The sequence below is a fragment of the Lutra lutra genome, chromosome 4, assembly GCF_902655055.1.
Source record: "Lutra lutra chromosome 4, mLutLut1.2, whole genome shotgun sequence".
In the NCBI taxonomy this organism is placed as follows: Eukaryota; Metazoa; Chordata; class Mammalia; order Carnivora; family Mustelidae; genus Lutra; species Lutra lutra.
The window spans coordinates 186,299,896-186,320,787 of NC_062281.1; the positions used below are offsets into that span (position 1 = coordinate 186,299,896).

The 20,892-nt window shown below is 60.0% G+C and overlaps 2 protein-coding genes across 4 annotated transcripts; one reads left to right on the forward strand and one right to left on the reverse strand.

The window, feature by feature from the left end:
- Positions 1 to 54: 54 nt before the first annotated feature.
- On the reverse strand, positions 55 to 12,113 carry CLCNKA (chloride voltage-gated channel Ka). Of its 3 annotated transcripts, none has more exons than XM_047728159.1 (20): positions 12,021 to 12,113; positions 11,329 to 11,436; positions 10,484 to 10,612; positions 9,562 to 9,690; positions 8,822 to 8,961; positions 8,467 to 8,544; positions 8,299 to 8,377; positions 7,740 to 7,865; positions 7,345 to 7,429; positions 7,129 to 7,230; positions 6,406 to 6,490; positions 5,973 to 6,146; positions 5,443 to 5,512; positions 5,163 to 5,273; positions 4,669 to 4,882; positions 3,648 to 3,781; positions 1,889 to 1,977; positions 1,653 to 1,733; positions 814 to 900; positions 55 to 471 (listed from the first exon to the last, which is right to left on the reverse strand). In XM_047728159.1, exons 2-20 carry the CDS (start codon positions 11,426 to 11,428, stop codon positions 424 to 426), a joined length of 2,061 nt encoding a protein of 686 aa, XP_047584115.1. In that variant the 5' UTR covers positions 11,429 to 11,436; positions 12,021 to 12,113; the 3' UTR covers positions 55 to 423. The 3 variants fall into 3 exon arrangements, with proteins under 3 accessions (XP_047584115.1, XP_047584113.1, XP_047584114.1); XM_047728157.1 differs by having other exon boundaries at positions 11,329 to 11,481; positions 12,020 to 12,113; XM_047728158.1 differs by having other exon boundaries at positions 11,329 to 11,474; positions 12,020 to 12,105.
- Positions 12,114 to 16,507: 4,394 nt separating this feature from the next.
- Positions 16,508 to 20,683, forward strand: HSPB7 (heat shock protein family B (small) member 7). The gene is made up of 3 exons (XM_047723563.1): positions 16,508 to 16,806; positions 17,308 to 17,441; positions 18,669 to 20,683. The coding sequence occupies exons 1-3, from the start codon at positions 16,599 to 16,601 to the stop codon at positions 18,846 to 18,848; spliced, it is 522 nt and encodes a 173-aa protein (XP_047579519.1). The 5' UTR covers positions 16,508 to 16,598; the 3' UTR covers positions 18,849 to 20,683.
- Positions 20,684 to 20,892: the final 209 nt, after the last annotated feature.

Here is a 20,892-nt window from a genome sequence, read left to right on the forward strand (position 1 = left end):
TCAGGGCCAGCACTGAGCTGTCCACACCCTTGGAGCTGAGAGAGGGTCTATAGCTCTGGGAACCAGCTTTATTTTTCTCAGGAGCCTCTGGTTGGGAGTCCTACAACTCCCAGAGGGCATCTGTGCCTGCCCTTGCCGACAGCCCTACACCAATGTCTTGACTGTGAATTTGGTGAATTTTCAATGAGCACCCACTGCCCACTGGTTTTCTGTGGTCTCGAATCCTGCTGGGTCCAGGGTGGGATTTGTCCTTTTACAGTATGCAGCACTTGTGTCGCCCAGGATGGAAAACGGTGAGCGTGGAGCCCTGCTCAGTGCTAGATTAGAGCTGCCTGCTTCACCGAGGAGATGAGCTAGGCTGGAGGGCTGTGTTGTGACGGGGGAAGAGAGGAGGGTCTCGGCCCAGGGTCTTGCCAGGCTGGCTCACTTTGGAGCTGGTGGGTTTGTCAGGCTGGAAATTGCTTTCTTCAACTAGAACAGAGAAAGAGGGGTTTGGGGGAGGGAGGGTGTAGAGGAGGCGGAGAGTGGGGATTCCGGGATTGGCTGGCTGCCCTAAGGGTTGATTCAGGGGAGGGGGTAAATGTTAAAGCCAGTTCCTCCCCATTATACAGATGGGATCATTTAGTCCCAGAGAATGGCAGGTCTTGCTCCTGGCCACAAAACAGTGGCCAGGCTCTCTGGGCCAAAAAGTGGGGCTCATCAGAATCCAGTGAGGCCCCTCTAAATTCGGATGGGAAGATACTGGTGCCCCCCCCACCCCAGCCTGCTCGAGCGTGGCTCCTCTGCCTTGCTCTGCCCCTGGGACCCTCATACCTCCACCCAAGACACAGAGCCCACAGCTCTGCCCAGAGACGTCACAGGCAGGGACTGAAGTTTCAACAGCTGGAAGAGGTTGTGTGCCTAGAGGAGAGGGGGGTTGTTAGTAAACATTGGAAGATAGATGGTACTCAGTCCATCGCTCTGGCTTCAGTCTCTCACTAGCCTGGGGGCTGTGAGCTGAGGTGGAGGCTCTGGCCAGAGCTTTGTCCCAGGGGTGCCCACCCGTCTATCTCAGAGCCTGGGAAAGGGGTGGGGCGCAGTAACAGTGGGTGGGACATTAGGGCCTGCAATGTCCACTATGACCACCAGGGGTCTCCAGAGTCCACACAAGGGACCAACTGGAAGGCCAAGTTTATAAGCATGATCCAGCATGATCCCGCAGCACAGAGGGGCTAAGGCCACCTCCACGTCCCAACCTGCTTCTGCCCCTCTCTGACCCCATGTACCAAAGCCCCTGTTTTGCAAGGTGGGAAGGGATCAGGATTCAGAGAGATTAATTTGCCCAAGATCACACAGGGAGAATGTGGTGGACCTGCAATTGAGACCCATGTGTGCCTTGATGCAAAGACATATTTTTAACTACAGTCTCTCTCCACCCAGAGCCTTCTGCTCCCCCAAGCTCTCCCTCTTCCCTGGTCCATGCATCATCCCAAGAACCCTAGAAATGAGGAACAGAGAGAACAAGGACTACTATGCTCATTCTACAGGTGAGGAAGCCAACCCAGGAGGAGCAGGGAGCCTTGGCCACAAGGTGCCAAGAAAGCTGGAGCTTCCCCTCTATCCCACGACCCTTGTCTGCCTGCATGCCCGAACCCCGCCCCCCCACCCATTACCTGGTGCAGGGAGGTCTCCGGAGACAGCTGCAGGGTCACGGGCTCTATGAGACAGCCCCCAGCCAGGAGGTCCCGAAGACACTGCCAGTGATGGGGGAAGGCTCATGGGGGGCTGGGCCAGCCTCTGCCATCTCCAGGCTGTCCCTCTCAAACCCCCTTTCCCCAAGGCACCCCCCTCACTTCCCTGCTGACCACTCCCCATCCTGACACCACCACCCACCACCAGGAGTACTTACCGCGTGCCCTGGAGTCCAGGAAGGAGGCTCAGCCCGGAGTGCCTGCACCAAGTCCTCCCTTCCCACAGTGCCCACCAGTATCTGAGACTCTGCACGAGTGGAGAGGGAGTGAGCCACATGGCATTTACTGGGTGTTCTCACGTCTCTCAGGAAACTACGGCAGCCAGTGGGTCGGGAGCTATGACCACCGATTTTATACAAGAGGAAACTGAGGCTAGGAGGCATAGAGAGCTTATTTATCTTGCCCAAGGTTACTGATTGCTGATGTGGAGGTTGGTAATGGAAGGCAGCTGGGGAAGGCTGCCCACCCTGATTCCCCCTGTGGTGGGGTGTCTCGAGGCAGGAGCAGCTCTGGGACATGGGCATGAAGATGTCTATGCATCAGATCTGGGCTTTGCCCCTCATTTCCCTCAGCAAGTTCCACATCTGGCTCAGCCCAGTGCAAGTGTGAACGCAGAAGACCACCATGTTGGGAGGTTCTGCTGTGGGCTGAGGGCTTGGCACACCTCCCTCCAGGCTGCCTCTGGAGTTGGCAGGTGTTGGGTTTTGAGAGGGGAGCCTGGCATTTTTCCTTCTTGTCAAGTAAAATCAAAACTTTACAACGAGATACATAAATGCTCTCCCTTTAGACAACAACAATTAAAGCTATTTCTTAGGTGAGCAGCAGGGTCCAGCAGCCTGGGCCTGGGCTGGTTGGGAGCTCTTTGCTTCCCGTGGCTCTGAGGGTAGAAGTGGTCTTTGTCTTGGAGGCCAATTTTGTCTTTGTTCCAGGAGGTGGAGCCTTATGGAGGAGTCATCCATCTGCAAATATTTCTAAATGACATATTTGGTGTATTCTGTGGGATCATGTTAGAGATATCCCAATCTGAGTGGGGAGAAGGCCTGGCATTAGGGTTGAGAACCTCTGACAACTCCATGTTGGTCCCTATTTTCCAGGTGGGGAAACTGCAGTTCATAGGGAGTTTGCCCATGGTTCTGCTGTTCACAAATGGCTTTATGGCCTCTTGGGGGTGGGTATGGTGGTAACCATACAGTTGTGCACGTTGATAACTGAACAAGATACCTGCCCAAAGCTTCAGTAGGAATCAAAATCCAGCTGAGCTATGCTTGCCAAGTGTGTACCTTGTCTCATTTGCTTATGTGTGCTGATGGGTGCCCCTGAGTGGACAGGGCTGCCTCCCGCTCCCCCCTACCCCCACAATCTTTCCTACTTTTATTATACTTATGTCCCAGCGGGAAATGATGCTGTAGCTAGATCCTTCCCCAAGACTCAGCTTGTGTGTCTTTTCACAAGGTCTCCCTTTCATTTTTCTTTAAAAACATACTTTTCTCGTGGCAACAGGGTTTCAGGAGAGGTGAGTTAGTTGGGAATGCTTGAAGCGGAGACTGAGATAAGGAGTCTTCTGACACCTTGTAGTGTTGCCATCATTTACCCCCACTCCCAAGCACACCAGGCCTGGCTTCTAGAATTTCTAAAACTACCCATGGAGTGCCTTACAAGTCTCCTCTCATTTAAACATGTTAACCACCCCAAGTTAGGAAGGTCGTTGTCTCCACTTTACCAGTGAGGAAACTGAGCCTCAGAGAAATGAAGTGACCTGTCCAAGGTCACAAGGTTGCAGAGACAAGATTCAGAGTCAGGTGACTGACAGGTCCAATGCCCTGCTTCCCTTTTCCCGGGCCCAGCCCTCCAAGGCCGAAGGTAAAGGTAGAGGGAATGTCCCCTCCGCACCCATGCTCCCCACTTCCTGCTGGGCACCTGTGCTCTCCACCAGGAAATACTTGGCCAGGTCTGTGGAGGTCACAACCCTGGCCACTTCCTCCAGCGGTGCGTCCTTGGCCAGCGTGGTGATGGCACAGTTCATGAAGTGTTCCACGATCACACGGTGAGAGCTGGAAGCAGAAGGGTGCTCCCCTCAGGTCCTGGAGTGAGGGGATCTCCAGACCCCAGGACGAGGTGGGGTAACTGGAGGGAACTGGCTCTGGAGTGTGGGCAGGCGCTGAGAGATTTCTAGGATGAGCAGCTCCTAGAACCCCTAGGTGGGGAGGAACTTGGGGACAGTTTACCTATGGCCTGACTCTGGATTCCCAGCCCCTGAACCCCTATCCCCCGCCCCCCAGACTGACTCCATTTTAGTGTCTTTTACTCAGAAGTCTTCCCTGGAGAATTTCATCTGAAGAAAAGTTTTATGGCAGAAAGGAAAAAAAAAAAAAGGTTTACAGTTTGACAATCACTGGAGTGACTTCCCCCATTTTACAGATGGAGAAACGGAGGTCTGGACCAAGGTGACAGTTGGCACATGTTTGGTTCTGGGTCTTGGACCCAAGACTCTTAGAGCCTCTTAGTCCTGCTTCTCTGGGAACAGAAGCTGCTCTGGTCCTGTCTGGCCAGGGGAGATTCCAAAATCTGATTCCAGTCCCAGCGTCAGAGCGAGGACAGCAGGGCAAGAGTGGGAGAGAGGAGGGGACGTCCCAGATCTGGTGATGACTCTCTGTGTGATGGGGAGCAAGGCACGGTGCCTCTCTGAGCCCCCGTTTCCAGCAAATGGGCAGCATCAGTCCTGTCGTGCAGACAGACTGATGACTAAGAAGACACGGAGGCCCTGGAGGCCAAGCACTTGCCCAAGGTCATGCAGGGAGTGGAAGAGAGTGGAGATGAGATGGCTGTGTATCAGCCCCTTCCACACCACCCACATCCAAGGTCAGCCACAGGGAGGGTTTTATATGGGGGGGGGCTTTACCCCAGCCCACCCAGGCTGATCACCCTGGGTACCTCTCACCTGATTTTTCGGCTTCGGATCCATGGAAGGTATGGCAGCTTCTTGACAATGATGGTGCCGTCATAGAAGGAGGGTTGGCAGCTCTGGGCAATGGCGTTGGCCACCAGCACGGCCATCAACACGGGCAGTGCGTGCACTATCTGGCCAGTCAGCTCGAAGGCCAGCAGCGCCGTGGAGATGGTGTGGGTCACGGCCCCCGAGAAGGCTGCAGCCCCTGCAGGAGGCAGAGCCAGGGTGGGGTGGTTCAGGCCACAGGAGCCATCATCACACAGAGGCCACACGCTGGCCACTGCTGGAAGCACCCGGTTGCCTGGGCTCGAGGAGCGGGTGCATGTAAGGGACAGGATGGGGTATCAGGGACAAGACGGGAGCTAGAGAGAATAACAGGGGCTCCGGGGATGGGGCTCAAGGAGGGGCTCTCCATGCCCTGACCCTCCGGGTCCAGCCCAGCACCTCCAAGGTCTGCCCACCCCGTGGGGACCCAGCCCACTCACCTGCCAGGGCGTACCCCCCAGGCATGATGGGGTTGGTGACCCCTCCGGCCACGATGCCCTCAGGGAAGGCAAGAGCAAGGGCCTCCCCTATGAGGCGCCCGATGCCAGCTCCTGGCCACAGAGAGGGGGAGGCGGGGGAGGCAGGCTGACGCGGCCCCCACAGCCTTCCATTCCTGGGGACCAACCTCAGTGCCATCTGAGGAGGGAGGGAGAGAGCCGGGAGCCGCGGCCTTGCCCCAATAACCAGGAAACTCTCGGAGCCTGGGAACCCCAGACTCACCGAAGATGAATATGGGCATGAAGTACCCAGCAGGGATGGGGATGGTGGTGGCCAGAATCAGCATCCAGAACTGTGGGGGGGGGGGGGACCCGGAGGGGCGGAGGTTAGAGGCAAGGGGACGAGAATGGGCAGGGGACTTGGGCACTTCCCAGACAGCAGGAGGCGGCCCAGGCACACGGCCATCACCAGTGTCTGGTGTTAGGAGAGCACCGACCAAGGGAAGGACACCCACCCTGACAAAGAGCCTACTATGTGCCTGGCATCGTGCCAAGGGCTTTCCTTTCTTCCTGCTCAACCTTCCCTTGGAGATAAACACACAACTACTACCCCATTTTAAAGATGAGGAAACTGAGGCTCAGAACTGAAACCACGTGGACTGGGGTCACACAGCAGGCAAGAGAGAGATCAGGCGGTCTGGGTGGAAGGCCCGGGCACTGTGCTACACCCAGTGGGAGGCCTCGCTCCGCATCCCACCCAAGGCCAGTCTCCACTCTGTGCATGACCCCGGTGGGGGAGCCCACGGCACCCACCTTCATAACCAGAAAGAAGGCGAGGGTCCCAAAGATGGTGAACTGTGGGTGGTACCATTCAAACCACAGATTCTGGGGGTCGAGCTCTTTGGGCCAGGGTGGGGATGAGTTCTGGGTCATCAGTGCCCACGAGTGGTTGTCGAACAGTGAGTCCAGATGCTGCTTCATAGACAGCTGGCACAGGGGACAGGTCGGGACTCTGCGGGGGACTGGGCAGCAGGTCCTTCCTCCATCTCCCCATGACCTGCCTTAGGTCCTCCCACCTTGGGATGGGCTCTGACCTCCCAGAACGGCAGTGTCCTCAGCTAGAACTCGAGGATGACCCGCAGGCTTCCCCTTACAGGTGTTATGGGGATTAAGTGAAATGATAGGCACAGTGTGGGTGAGGGATGGGGATTCCCCACTCCCACCCCCCCAGCTCAGCGCCCCTTACCCGAGAAGCCAGGAAGCGGCCCGCGCCAGGGGGGTAAGTGACGGAGGCGAGAACCAAGGCTGCCAGAGCGGAATACAGAGGCTTGCTGTGGGGCGTGGGGTGGGGGGGGTGAGCTCGGGTGCTGGTCCTCCTCTTCCCCCACCCCACGGAGGGGGAGCCGGGCAAGAGCAGGGCCCACCCCCCTAAGGGCCAGGACTGAGGCAGAAACTGGAGGAATGGGGGACACAGGCCAGACCCCCTCCAGGGGAGGAAACCAGGGCTGCTATGGGAGTTGGGGACAGAGCTCTGCCAGGCCAGGGTGGGCCATGCATGGCCAGCCTGGGGCAGATGCCAATGCCAGGGGGCAAACAAGGTCTGGGCAGGAGAGGGGGTCAGTTAGGGCTTTTGGCTCTGTGGGAAAGGAGGGTTTGTGGGGGGCCAAGCCCATTGATAGGGTGAGGACTCAGGAGGAGAGGGGAGCACATGGAAGGTTGAAAGCCCAGCAAGCTGGGGGTGCAGGTGTGGAGCGGCGACTGTGGGGACCTGGAGAGGGGTGCTAGGAGGGAATAAAGGCTCCGTAAATGGAGTGTGGGCTAGGGAGGTTTGGGGGTGCTTAGTAGGAGGACAACAGTGCCGTCAGAGAGTGGGGTTCTCTATAAAAGGGAGCTGTGTGCTCAGGAAGCTGAGGAACGGAGCAGGGCTGTCCTCCCTGAAAGTCCTCCCCAGTTCCTGTCCAGAGCCTACCTGGTGGCCAGCAGTTTGGAGATAACCCGGTTAGTCTTGACAAAACCAAGGAAAGTTCGCTGACAGAAGAGGTACGCGCAGCTCACGACGCCACAGATGGCCCTGGGGAGGGAAGGGGAGGCCAGAGCTCCGCCCCAGAAACAAGGGCAGCGGCTCAGGCCTAGGTGAGGCCCCCCCCACCACGGGGCTCTCGAGGGACCCGAGGCGCTCACTCACCCCAGCGCCACAAAAAAGAAGATCTCCGGCAGGTCGAACGGGACATCCACCCTGAAACTGGTCTTGTAGAGGGAGGTGATGGTCTCTGGGCAGGAGGGAAAGATCAGGGACCACACCCCGGCCCCAGCCAAACCCAAGTCCCAGACTTGACAAACAGCCGTGGAGGTGGTGCTCAGTCCAGCCCCTGAATACCCTTTCCTGGCATTCAAGGCCCCCCAAAACCAGCCTTTGCCTCCTTGCTCAGCTTTGCCGCCCTGTACTCTCAGGGGCGGGGGCTCCCATCCTTCACGCCCAATACGGGTCAGCAAGGAAAGGAGAGAGGGAGAAAAGATGGGAGGAGGAGGGACGGAGGGGGGGAGCCAGGGCTGGGGTCCAACGGTCTCGCGGGGACTCACCCTGCTCGCTGTTGAAGACGGACAGGAGGCGAAACATGAAGGCTCCGCAGGTAGCCGCAAAGAAGCCCCTCCAGTAATCCCAGACAGAGAAGTGGGAAGACATGACCTCGATGCTGAACAGGACCCCTGAAGGTGGTGCTGAGCTAAGGGCAGAGCCCCGCCTCCATCCACCCCAGGGCCCTGACCCCTCCCATCCTGCTCTCCCTGCAGCTGAAGTGAGAGAGGCCAGGCAGGAGCCCACGGAGGGCATCTCCATCCCTACAAAGGCCCTGTGGCAAGGCGTGAGCATCCCCAAGGCTCAGAGAGCTGAACCCACTAGCCCAGGTCACACAGGGGAGCTGGATCTCCAGCCCAAATCTGTCTGATGTGACCCTGAGGCGTCTCGACAGCCCCCTCCACCCCATCCTGGGGCGGCTGTGCCCGCAAAGGACTGCAGTGAGAACAGAGACCTGTCAGCCCACACCTCTTCCAAGGCCCTCAGCCGGACAGGAGTGAGCGGGGTGGTCCACAAGAGGGGTGTGGAGGGTCCCCAGGGTGCGAGGGAGGGGCACAGTCTCACCACTGAAGGGCGCTGCGAACACTGTGGCCACGCCCACCGCTGCTGCCACCACCAGCATCTCGTTCTGCTTGCTCTTATTCTGGGGGGATCCCAAGTCCGGGCTCAGAGTCAGGCCCCCCCTCCCCACCCTCTCATCCTCCAAGGGGGGGCCGTCCCTGACCCCCTTACCTCAGACTCCCCAATGGCCTTGGTGTGCACCCGGCCCAGGTAGGCAGCGATCATCACAGACAGGTGCACGAAGGGGCCCTGCGGGGGAGGTATGGGCACCGGGCACAGGGCTTGCCTTATTCCTCCCCACTGGGGCCCGGGGCTGGGGGGCCAAGAGCCTCATCCAGAACCGCACAGCTGCCCCACCACACCCTCATCCTGTCTCCCCAGATATTTGGTCACACTCTGGGGACCTGGCCTGCCTCCTCCCCAGGCCAGAACCCCTAAAAGCAGGCATTGGCCTGAGTCCCCACTGACCCTGCTTCTATGGGGTAAAGGGGGGAAGGCGGGGGGGTGCTCTCACGCCTGCCCGTACCACTTTGCCCAGGAAGATGGTGCTGCCGGCGGCCAGGGTGCAGGTGAGGCCTGCCACCTTGGCCCCGAAGTTCTTGATGTCCAGGTAGTCCTCTAGCACCACGCCGGACAGGATAGTCTTCAGCTCTGGGATTCCAGAACCTTGGCAGGGGATGGACACGGGGCAAGACAGGGGCGGTCTCTAGATTACACTCTGAACTCCTCACCCCGCCCAAAATGTTTCACATCATGATCTGGTCAGGTCCTCCAAAACCCTGAGTTAAGATCTGTGAACTCATTTGCAGAGGAGGAAGCTGAGGGTCAGAGAGGGGCCGGGAGCTGCCTGTGTCGTTCCAGCAAAGCCTGGCAGACAGCTACGGCAAAAACAGGGAGCACCCAGAATAGAATCTCAGGCCACCCCTGGATGCACCCCTGGAGGTCCCCAGTGTTGGTCTGGAGCTGGAGGCAGAGCTGAGAGGCCTGGGGAGGCTGTGCATCTCCCTCAGCCCCTCCCTGGGAAGCCTGCCACCAGGACTCCCCATCACCGGCCAGAAGGGCCCTCAGAAAGGAAGCAGAGCCAGCAGTGGCCCCAGAGTCAAGATCTGACCTTCTCGCAGTGTTGCTTTGATGCAAGCGACACGAAGCTTCTGAGCCTGGCTTTGCTGGCTGTGAAATGGGGTCACTGCTTCCTGCCTCCCCCCATCAGATGCCCAGAGGGGTACGAACAGGCTCTGGTCCCAGGCACACAGGCACATGGCTCACCTCCAGAGAAGGGCGTGATGCTCTGGGAGAAGCCGGAGGAGAAGGAGACCAGGGCCACAGGGTACACGGTCCAGGAGAGGTACCGGAGCAGGTGGCTGTCCCCAATTTCCCGGTATAACCACTTGTGTGCTGGGGACACCCAGGAGTCAGGAAGCCATCGCAGGCTCTGCAGGCCTCAGGTGTCCACTAACCCGGAAAGGGAGGCTCAAAGGGGGGAGGCCCCCCAGTGAGCGGCAGATGCCCAAACGGAGGCAGGACTAAGACCCTGGATCCACACGCCAGTGTTGCCACTACCCACTGAATGACCTTGGGCAAGTGACTTGACCTCGGTGAGCCTCCGTTTCCCCATCTGTCAAATGGGCTAGCGATGGGAGCTCTGTCATGGGGTCATTGTGAGAAAGCACTCAGATGATGTTCAATGTTTGAAGCGTAGCAGGTTCTCAGGATGGCACCTGACCAAGTCTACCAGGGGGTGTTAGAACCTTCCTGCCTATGCCCCCCCGTTCCTGGGAGAGCTCAGGGTGCAGAGAGCCCACTGGAGCACAGGGAAAGAAAGTTCTATGTCTGGTGATCCAAGCAAGTGCCCTCCCTGGGCATTACTGAGGTGAGAGCAAGGAGAGAGGGAGGAGGAGAAGGAGCACGGACAGCGGGAAGAGGTGGGCATAGAGCTCAGGGGAAGAAGGGCTCTTGGAAACATTCAGGTCTTTCTTGCTCATTGTGCAAGGAGACCCAGAGAGGGGCAGGAACCTACCCAGGGTCCCCAGGGTCACACAGCAAGTCAAGAGCAAAGCTTGGACCAGACCCAGGCCTCCTCCCTACCCCAAGCCCTCCTCCACCCGATGCACCTGACAGCCCATCTGGCATCCTGAGCGTGTGTGGAAGCCTGTGTCCAGAGCAGGTTTGTGTGCCCGGGAGGGGTTACCTCGCACCACGCGCCCGATAGCGAAGTTCATGGTGTAGCTGATCAGGGCCATGAGCACCCCGAGGGTCATCAGGAAATACCAGTCCTCCCCCACGCGGAACACCTTCTGCTTCAGCCACTCCAGGCCACCTGGGGTAGGGGCACTAGTCATAGCCCAGGGCCTGAGGTGGGGTAGGGACAGCCCCTTCCCTGGAGGCCTGCTGGAGCCCAGGGCAGGGAGTGCAGGGGCAGCATGGGGCTGGGTCATCAGGTCAAGTCCAGGGTGGCTCAGAAGGGGCTCTGCGCATGAGGGGCAAAGCAAGAATTAAGGCAAAGGGAAGGCACAGCACGGTGGGTACCAGGCCTATGGGCCCCACCAGGGGACCGTTGACCTGTGCACCCTCCCCCACCCCACCCCATGCTGGATGCTCGTGGAAGATTGCCGGAGCCGGCTGGGGACGGGGAAGGGGGTGCTGAGAGCTACAGCTTTCACCAGGGTCTCCACAGGGAACAGCTCAGAGAACGCAAGAATCTAGCAGAAGTCCTCCTTGTCTCCAGACCTGTGGGCCTGTCCTACAGGCCATGCTAGGGTCAGGCCAGGCAGCACCCACTGGGTGCAGAGCAAGGCCCCTAGCATGGCCATCAGGCTTTGGGGCTGCTTTCCCCAAAGGCAGAGAACAGACATCAAAACCCACAGGCAGAGGGACAGGCAGACAGGTCCCTTCCCTCCCTGCCACCCAGAGACTGTGGGCAGGTGAAGGCAGGGCAGCTCTTGGGTTTCAAGGTGGGTGGGGGAAGGGGGGTCCAGGAAGGGGTGACGCCCTGAGGGGTCTTCGATAGGCAGAGGAAGGGGACCTCGCTCTCACCTCGAATGCCTTGGCGGACACGGGGACACGGGCCCCACAGCTCCCGAAGGCTCACAGGGCTCCCCGAGGAGCCCTCACGCAGCCCCACCAGCTCTTCCATTGGGTTCCGGAGCAGACAGACAGACAGACTGTTGGTACCCGGCCACCTGGCACCTCCCAGATAAAAAGGAACCGAGGTGTTTTCCTGTGCACACGTTCGCTTGCACGTGTGTGTGAAGCTATCAGGAGGGGACATGGGTCTGATGTGTCCTCATCACTGAGGGAGGGTGCCGAGGGTGCACAAATGTGGTGAGGGTACAGGGGTGGGGGCCGGGGTTCCAGTGTCCTCCGTGTCCAGGAGCAGATTGATCACGGCAGGACCGCAAGCCTCAGAACTCCCTTCCCCCTGCTGTTGACATTGCTCCTATTGTGCCTCCAAGCACAGCTGCCTCCCCTGTGCAGAGAGATCTCCTTCCCCAGCAGAGTTGCTCGCACTGTGAGGTCCCCATGGACGGCTCTGACTCCCCATGCCCGTTCCTGAGCCCCCTCTCTCCTGCTCGGGCCACAGAGGCAGGGAAACAGCAGATCCATGATGGTTGTAAAGAGGTGCTGGCTCCCTCCCGCCAAGCCTCCGGCTCCTGTCTGGCCTGCCCTGGCCCCGGCAGGTTCCACCCCAATCCGGGCCCCCACTCGACACCCAGCAGCCCCTCACCTCTGTCCGTCGGCCCTGCTGTGGCCCCAGCCGGCCTTCCTCTAACAGAGACTCCTTTGCCTGCAGCCCAGGTGCGCCTGGACAGGTCTGTGCTCCACCAATCCACACCCTGGGTGCCCCCCCTCCCTCCCCACCCTGCCGGGGTTGACCCTGGCCATTAAGAATGTCCTTGACAAACCACCCAGAACTGCCCCGGCCGGTTGAGCCATGCAAGCCAGGAGAGCCACGCGGAGGGTGGCACTCGACCATGCTGGGGGCTCCCCGTGGCTGGCTGGGGGTCATGGAGGAGGTGGAGAAGCTCCTGTACCCAGCAGCACAGTGGGGAGTCCTCTGCGGGGGCTGGATCCTCAGAGCTGGATATGGAAAGGGTTTGAGGAAGCAGGGAAAGGAGAGGGAAGAAAGCCGATAGAGCTGGAGGAAGACCTTGGGTAAAGGCGAGGGCCCCCTTACTACGGCACCCTTGCTGTGTGCCAGCCTCTGTGCTCAGCCCTCCCCCAAATCGGTGCGTGCTCACTGAAACCCAGCGAGGTGGGAGGAACTAGATCCCGTGTTAAAGACATTGGAGTCTCTGAGAGGTGATGCTGCTTGTCCAAGGTCACAGAGACCAAGGGGCAGAGCCAGAATTCTCAGCCAGGTTTGTAGGACTCCAAAGCCTGCACACGGCTCCGCCACCCACCTTGCTGGGGGTTGGGGGGCGGGAGGACACCAACAAATGGGAGCAGTGCGGTGATGTGGGGTGCTGCAGGCCTCTGAGGCCTGGGGAGGAACTTGAACTTGATCCCCAGGTCCAGCCCCTCTAGCCTCAGGGAAGGACCTCTCAAACCACCGTGCTTCTCAGTAGATGCACCAGACAGTCCTGCCCCAGCAGAGGGTAGGAGTGAGGGCATGAAGGGGAGGGAACAAGCACAGATTATGTGCCAGCCACACGCCAGGCCCTCTAGGTCTGCAACACAGTTCATCCTTCCTCATCCGTGTGAGTCAAGGGCAGCATCACCATTTGGCAGATGACAGAGGATCAGGGAGGTGTAGTGACTTCTCTGAAGTCACACAGCAGAGGCTGAAACCAGACCTAGACTGTCTTGCTTTCCCCCTCCCTCGGGCTCCTCCAGCCCCTGTGGCTTTCATCAGTCAGGACAGGGGTTTGGGCACAAAGCAGAGAGTTTGAGTCTGACGTCACTTTTGGAAAGATTTGGGATAACTGCCCTCTCTCCCTCCCCCAGACAAAGCTCCTTTCTGAAAATCTTGATGACCCTTTGGTGACTTGCCAAAATCCTGGGACCCTGAGCCACCCTCTGCCCCTGGATGCCTGGCCAAGTCCATCCCAAACAGGAGCCCATGTGCCTGCAGTGGGGAGGTGGGCGGGGCTTGCTGCTCCGCAGGGGCTGGGCCCGCTGTCGCCTTGCGGGCCCCAGCCTGGCGACTGCTACAGTAACAGGATAACTGCCTGCCCTGCTGACATCCCAAACCCCAGCCTCTGGCTCCAGGCAGCCTTAGGCTATGATCCCACAGCTGGCCTCAGCCGCCTGGCAGGTGCTGCCTGTCCACACCCTCACCTTCCCGCCCTGGGAACATCAGGAAGCTGGGGAGAGAGTAGCAGAGTCCCTCCCAAAGCCATTTTCCTGCATCCAGCCCCAGCGCCGTGGAGGGTAGGAGCAACTTTGATGCTAGAACGGCTCTGTCACCCTGCCACTCTGTCACCACAGGGTCCTCCACCGCTCAGAGCCTTGGTGTCCTCTTCTGTCCCATGAGGAGAGCCGGAGAGTCATGGATGCATTCCTCATTCATTATGACTCCCCCAGAGCCTAGAACAGCCCCCGGCCCCCATATAGCAGGTGTTCAGCAAACATCTGCTGAGCGATGAGCAGTTTCCAAACTCTGGCCTATGGGCCAGCTGTGCAGCTGTGTGCGGAGCTGGTGGGAACAGATACCCGGTCCCTTCCCAAGAGCCCAAGTCAGAATCTTGGTGCGCAGAGGGAAGAGTCTGTGTGCGTTTAAGTTTCCTCCAGGTGACCAGGCCGCCCTGGCAGGTTTAGGATTCAAGGCATTGGATCATCTCAGACGTTCCTTCTATCCCTGTGATCTGGAGGGTGAGCACGCCCAGAGACAGGGGCATGGCCTCGATGACCTTCTGAGGTCCCTCCTGGCCACAGAAGCCAGGCAATCCAGGACATTTATGGGCCATGTCTCAGGGACAGGGGGAAGGGGAGGAGGAACGGTGGGCGGGGGTGGGTAACGGGATCTGACGTCCAGGAGCCGTGACTCAGGCCCTCAGCACCATGACAGTGTGTCTGCATTTAGCCACTGGCTCCTGTTTCCCTGGCAGGCGGGAGGCCTCTGGGCCCCCCACCCCCGCCCCTACCCTCTTTCCATCTTGCCTCGTGCTGGTCACTTCCTGGCAGCCCCACTGGAACCCCTTGGCCAGGATGGGTGACACGGGCCCAGCAGGAACATTCACTAGGATGCAGACCCCCTCTTGCTCTAGCCACTCCCCCCAGTTTCCAGCTCCACACTGCCCCCACCCACAGACCACCAGCACCAGTGATTATCCCTAGAAGGAGCCCCCCAAGGATGGTGCTCTGTGGGAACCCAAGAAAAGAACAGCCCCCACCTTCAGGAGCCCCCAGTCTAATGGGGAAAGGGAGGACCCCTGTAACAGGTGAACCACCAATCTGACTTCTGTATGGCTGCAGCAATCACAGAGGCCTTCCTGGAGGAGGAGGAATCAGAGCAGGTCTGGGCAGGAAGGGCAGGATTTGGAGAGAAGAGCAGAAACCCCACACAGTAGCCTGGGCAGCGCCCACAGCCCAGAATAGCCTCCCCTGCTTCACCCCTTGCCCACACCCCCACCTGATGTCAGTCAGTCCTGGCTGTGCTGAGCTGTGGGTGGCCAGAGAGGGCCTTCTGGGCCAGTCTGTCTCCATACGTGTATGGTCAGGTCACCCCAGCCTCCTGGAGGGTTGTGGTGTTGTTTTGTTTTTTTTTTTTTTAATTTTTATTTATTTATTTGTCAAAGAGAGAGAGAGAGCACAGCAGGCAGAGTGGCAGGCAGAGGCAGAGGGAGAAGCAGGCTCCCCGCTCAGCAGGACTGAGCAGGGACTCAATCCCAGGACCCTGGGATCATGACCTGAGCTGATGGCAGCGCTTAACCAACTGGTCACCAGGCATCCTGGATTGTTTTTTTGTTTGTTTGTTTAATTTTATTTGTTTATGAGAGAGAGAAGGCATAAGCAGGGAGCAGGGGAGGGGCAGAGGGAGAAGCAGACTACCCTCCCCAAGTCTGAATAGGGAGCCCGATGTGGGGCTGCTTCCCAGGACCCTGGGATGTTGACCTGAACTGAGCCACCTAGGAGCCCTTCCTGGAGGGCTCTGAATCAGAGGCCCCTGGGTCTGAATCCCAGCTCTGCCACTTGCCCACATGAGCCCCGCCCTCTCTGTGAGGCTCCACTTTCCCACCTGTAAAATGGGAACAACAGCTCTTTCCCCAAGCCTAGCCGACTGGGGATCAAGTGCGGCCTTGCTGGAAAGTTCACAGGCAGGAGGCACTCCAGAAATCAGAGCTAGAATAGCATCTTGCGGAATTCTCCTTTACCTCTCCCTGAAATCCTGCCCCCCCGCCCCGAGCATCTACATGGAGCTGGAGCTCAAACAGACAGTTCCCAGTGACATAACCTTCTAGACTTTTAAGGACACTTATCAAATTATCTGCCCCCCCCAGTCCTGGCCCAACCCCCACCCCGGCCAAGGGCCACCAGCTTCCTCCTCTTGGGGCCCCATAATGTTCTGAGAGTGGGGAGAGGGCAAGCACAGAATCTGGGTCCCTGTGGGAGCGGGCGGGGGGACAGCTGCACATTCTAGCCCCCCCGTCCCCCCCCCCAAGGGCTGTATCAGGCCTCCCTAAGACATGGCTATAAACATTATCTGTCCTGAGGGAGGAGTCTCTCACACGGGGTCCAACAGGTGGAAGGTTTCCACCTGCCCCACCTTCTGACCTCGCATCTCCTGTTCTCCCCAGAGTCAGGACCTTGGGACCCTGCTGACCTGACTGCCCACCACCCAGATCCCCTCTTCCCAAGGACTGGAAGTTTGAGGGAGAGGGCACAGGAAGCAGAAAACCCTATCCTTAAGAAGCTTGCAGTCTGATGGGGGAGGCACAGTCCCTAGAGAGCACCCCCCACCCCAGGCTGATGAGGGAGGCAGGGAGACAGAGACACCACACACACAAGGTCCTGCGGCAGGCACGGGGGTACGAGTTGTGAGGGGACAGGTTGACCTGGCCCGTCGCTGCGGAGGCCCCAGGCTGGACTTATCGGCCTGGAATGCCGGGCCATGAGCTCAGCCTGGGCCTGCGTGTGTCGGACTGTCAGCAGGGCCGCCTCACCGGAGAAGATTTCCAGCCCCCTCTGGGCCGAGGCGAGGCCTAAATTTAGCTCGGAGACAAGGGGCTGGCCCCAAGCCCAGGGCCGTTCGGGCCTTATAAAGCGCCGGCAGCCAGGGCCCGGCACGCTCCCCCAGAGCCTGCCGCCCACACCCTCTCCTGTCCCTCTGCCCGCCTGGCCAGCGCCCGGCCGCCGGCCCGTGGATGAGCCACAGGACCTCCTCCACCTTCAGAGCGGAGAGAAGCTTCCACTCCTCCTCGTCCTCATCCTCGTCCTCGTCCTCGTCCTCATCCTCCTCAGCCTCCCGTGCCCTCCCGGCCCAGGACCCACCCATGGAGAAAGCCCTGAGCATGTTTTCCGAGGATTTTGGTAGCTTCATGCGGCCCTGCTCGGAACCCCTGGCCTTCCCAGGCAAGTCGTCACGGCTCGGAGGGGAGATGCTCAGGGAGGGGACCCCTGCTCCAGGGCACCCGTGAATGCTGCTGCTGAGCTGCCCAGAGCAGGTGCTGCCCGACTGTAGCCACGTGTGGCCATCACGACAGATGTGGCCACAGGGACAGATGTGGCCCCAAGAACAGACTGGCCTTCAAGGAACAGCTGTAGGCCCAGGGGTCCGCTCTGACACCAGTGGCCACACAGGGCCCGGGGCCAGGTCCTCCCTGGAGCCCTGGAGGACTGGACAGGGTGGAGGGGTGGGAGGCACCCTCCAGCCTCCAGGCCCAGGCGGGCTGCCGCCCACAGGGTCGCTCAGCTGCCCACGGAAAAGGTGGGCTGTAGGAGGCAAGGAGAGGGGGGCGGGGGGGGTTAGCAACAACAGCCAAGGGGGAGGCCAGGCTTGCGGGCAGGAGCTGGGAACCCGGGTTCTAGAGGCAGGCCTGCCTGGGGCTCAGCTCACACCAGCCTTCCCCACAGCCCGGCCCGGGGGACAGGGCAACATCAAGACCCTCAGGGACGCCTATGAGTTTGCGGTGGATGTGAGTGACTTCTCACCTGAAGACATCATCGTCACCACCTCCAACAACCAAATTGAGGTGCGGGCTGAGAAGGTGAGCCTGCCCGCCCTGCCCGGACCCTCATTCCGCCATACCCTCCGCGCAGTGTCCCCCCACCCCCTTGCCCCTGCTGGGACCCCAGACCCGGACTGCAGACCTTGCTCCTGTCACTTGGAGGCCGAGGGCCACCCCTCCCCACCCACCGCCGCTGCCCCTCCCTGCCCCAAGGTGTGGAGACCCCTCCTTTAGGAGCCAAGGGCAGCTGAGGGAGCCATGGGGGAACAGGAGAGGCGTGCAGGGATGCAGGCAGGGGGGCACCAGAGGAGGTGAGGAGAGGAGGCAGCCGAGAGGATGGAGATGGTAGCTGAGTGCGGACAGCTTTTCTGGCAGGCATGTGGGTAGGTGGGGAGACGAGCCCCCCCACGTGACACCCTTCAAGTCCCTCTTTCCTCCCCCACCCAGAGGCTCACCCCTACCCTGGGATCCTCCAACTGGGCCCAAGGCTGGGCTGAGACCTTGCCGTTTCAGGGTCAGAGGCACTCCAGACCTCACATCTCCTGCACCCAAGGGTCTCAGGGTCAGTGGGTCACTAGGGTCTCAGAGTCCCAGCTCCCAGGAGGCCTCTACTGGGAAGGAGGGTGTGGCCCGGCTTGCCCCCAGAGGGCCACAGCCACAGCGGCCCAGCACACAGGGTCTGTCCAAGGCTTCCTGCAGATCCTCTGTGACCTGACTTCCTCTGCTGAGCACAGAGGGCAGGCCGCCCCAGCACCCTGGCCAGAGAAGCCGAGGACTGTGGGCACCAGGACCAGCGGGCTGCACGTGCCAGCCGGCAACCCCCGCCAGTGACTCAGCCACCCCAGGCTCCTCTGGACACTGTGTGCCGGCCAAGCCACGGGGGGAGGGGCGGCCCATCCAGCCAGGGCGGCGGACACCCGATGTGTCTGGGCATCCCAGGGGGCATGGCCCATCTCCATGCTGTCTTCTCTTCGCTGCTCAGGAGCTCCAGATTCCGCCACTCAGCTGCTTCCTCCCTGAGCTAGCTGCCCCCCCAAGCCCCTTACCTCTCTCCTGGGGAGCGCCAGGGCTCCTCTGAGCACCCTGTTGCGCGCAGTCCCGGCCACAGCCACCCAGGCCAGCCCCTCTGCACCTGAGACTAGAGCCCTCAATGTGTGCGCGCGCGCGGGGGCCTGGCTGGCGCGAGAGGAGGAAAAAGGGCTGTGGCTTGACCTGCACAGGACAGGGGTAGGGGCAGCCAGCCCTGACCCATCACCCCTCCCCCAGCTGGCAGCTGATGGCACAGTCATGAACACCTTCGCTCACAAGTGCCAGTTGCCTGAGGACGTGGACCCCACTTCAGTGACCTCAGCCCTGAGGGAGGACGGCAGCCTCACCATCCGGGCCCGGCGCCACCCGCACACGGAGCACGTCCAGCAGACCTTCCGGACGGAGATCAAAATCTGAGGGCCTCCCACTTCCTCGTCCCCTCCCGTTTCCCCTCTTCTGCCCCCACTGGCCTGCCAGAGACGTTTTCCTCACCCCTCATGACAGCTTGCAGGACATCTCAGCTCAAGTTCCAGGCCCTGAGGTGGGTCACCTACCCCCTGCCCCGCTAAACTGAGGCCTTCTGCTCTCCAGGGCAGGCCAGGGAACCTTTTGCCTCACCGATGGCCCCCAGATTCCAGATGTGGCCTCTTTCACTGAATCCAGAATAAAGGGATTTAGATGGAAAAGGAAGCTCCCAGAGAACCCACTTTGGGGAAGGGGGACAGGGACAGGCACGATCCCCAGGCAAAAAATCTGCAGGACAGACAGACAAATCCTTTGATCTCTGGAGTTGCAGGGCAGGAGCGGAGGGGACAGGGACCTGGGACCCCCTTGGCCAAGGGGAGCTGGGGAGGCAAAGGCAGACAGATATTAGGCAAAGGGGCTGATCGGAGCCAAACTGCACAGGGAAGCCGGAGGGGACAGCCACGGCGGGGACCCTCCCCTCTGCCATGCCCTATGCCCCAAGCCCCAAGCATGCTGCGGGACTGCCTGCCTGTTTCCTCCACTGGCCAGCTGTGCCCGGGGAGGGGGGCGGGGGACACACAGTGTCTGTATATAGCTGGGGTTTTTCCAATACACCTGGTTGGTGATAAACTGTACAACAGCCCCGCCCCCCTTACCTGTTTGTGCCCTTGAGCAAGGCCTCGCCGTGGGGAGGGGCTGGTCCTTCCTCCCGCCCAGAGACCTCCCCCCCCCCCCCCCCCCGTCCCCCCGCAGACGGGTCACCCGGCTGAGGCGGGAGACAGCATGGACAGGGCCTTGGGTCTTCACGGTTGGGCCCCAGCTTCTTGTCATCCTTCCCCTGTGGCCAGTCACCTCCCCCACCCTTCCCTCTCTTTAATCGATGAATCTATAGGCTTGGTTTGTGTATACACCCCACACGGACCAACGGTCCTATCCTTCAAATACTGAGCGATACTGTTATCTGAGGCTGAATTCAGCACATTCAGAAATTAGATTTTGCCATCTCTACTTTTATCAAGGGGGAAACTGAGTCTCTGAACGGTTGAAAGCCCAGCTCACTCATTAAAGGCTGGATTTGAACCCAGGCTGTGAAAGCTACTCTGAAACTGCGCTCCCCCCGCCCCGCCCCTCTGAGTGCCAGGGGGTGCTTCCCCTCATTCTGCCTCTTATGGCCTCTGCACCCTGCCCCACAGCTTCCTGCTGGAGAGAGCCCCGTCCTAGGAAGAGCCCCCAACCCAGTTCCCCTCTAGTCTTCAGTCCAGGGCAGGGAACCTCCAGGCAGCTTTCATCCTGGGGAGTCCCAGGCATCTCCAGTGGCACTGGCTTGGTCTCCAACATACAGAAGCAGGGGTGTGGGGGGCAAGGAAAGGGTGGTTTGCCATAGGTGAGGCCTCCTGGGGCAGGAGGTGGGGCCAGCTTCTCACTTCTGCAGCTCTTAGGTCAGTGTTCTATGGGGTGGCCTCTCACCCCTGCCATTCTGGGGCCCTTAAGGGATGGCTGGGGGGTGGTGGGAGGGGGCATGGGAGGGCCCTAGCATTGTACCCTGCACACACAATAAACAAGAGAAACACAGTCTTCTGGAGATCACCTGCCTGAAGTTCTCAAACTTGGGATGGGGCTGGAAGCAGCTAGGAGGAGAAACCCAGAACAAACGGACATGACTTCCCGAGACGTGGGGCCAGGCCTGGCAGCTCAAGTACACGTGAGTTTGCTCTGGCCTCCTCCCTGGGCTCCCAGACCCACCCGAGCAGGAATCCCAGAATTATTTCCCTGAAAAACCTTGCAGAGACTTCTCTTTGAACTGCCAGGCACCGTCCCAGGCATAGGGACGCCGAAGGCGGGCCAGCTGTCCTCTGCCGCCTACCTGCTGGAAGCCCATCTTGTGTGAGGACCAGACTGGCTGAGTGAGCGGCTCAGGGTCGCACAGACCCAGCGGCAGGCCAGGCTGGACCCTGGTTGGAGGGCTGGCTGGTTCAGGGAGTCTGGGGGCGCTCTG

Excerpts from the sequence above, each read along its gene's own strand:
- CLCNKA (XM_047728159.1), bottom strand. The coding sequence starts at position 11,428 with ATGGAAGAGCTGGTGGGGCTGCGTGAGGGCTCCTCGGGGAGCCCTGTG. Across the intron at positions 1,978-3,647 it reads TTTCCTGGTGGAGAGCACAG|AGTCTCAGATACTGGTGGGC; the intron begins GTGCCCAGCAGG and ends CCACTCGTGCAG. Across the intron at positions 1,734-1,888 it reads CCTGGACTCCAGGGCACGCG|TGTCTTCGGGACCTCCTGGC; the intron begins GTAAGTACTCCT and ends CATCACTGGCAG.
- HSPB7 (XM_047723563.1), top strand. The coding sequence starts at position 16,599 with ATGAGCCACAGGACCTCCTCCACCTTCAGAGCGGAGAGAAGCTTCCAC. Across the intron at positions 16,807-17,307 it reads GGAACCCCTGGCCTTCCCAG|CCCGGCCCGGGGGACAGGGC; the intron begins GCAAGTCGTCAC and ends CCTTCCCCACAG. Across the intron at positions 17,442-18,668 it reads TTGAGGTGCGGGCTGAGAAG|CTGGCAGCTGATGGCACAGT; the intron begins GTGAGCCTGCCC and ends CCCCTCCCCCAG.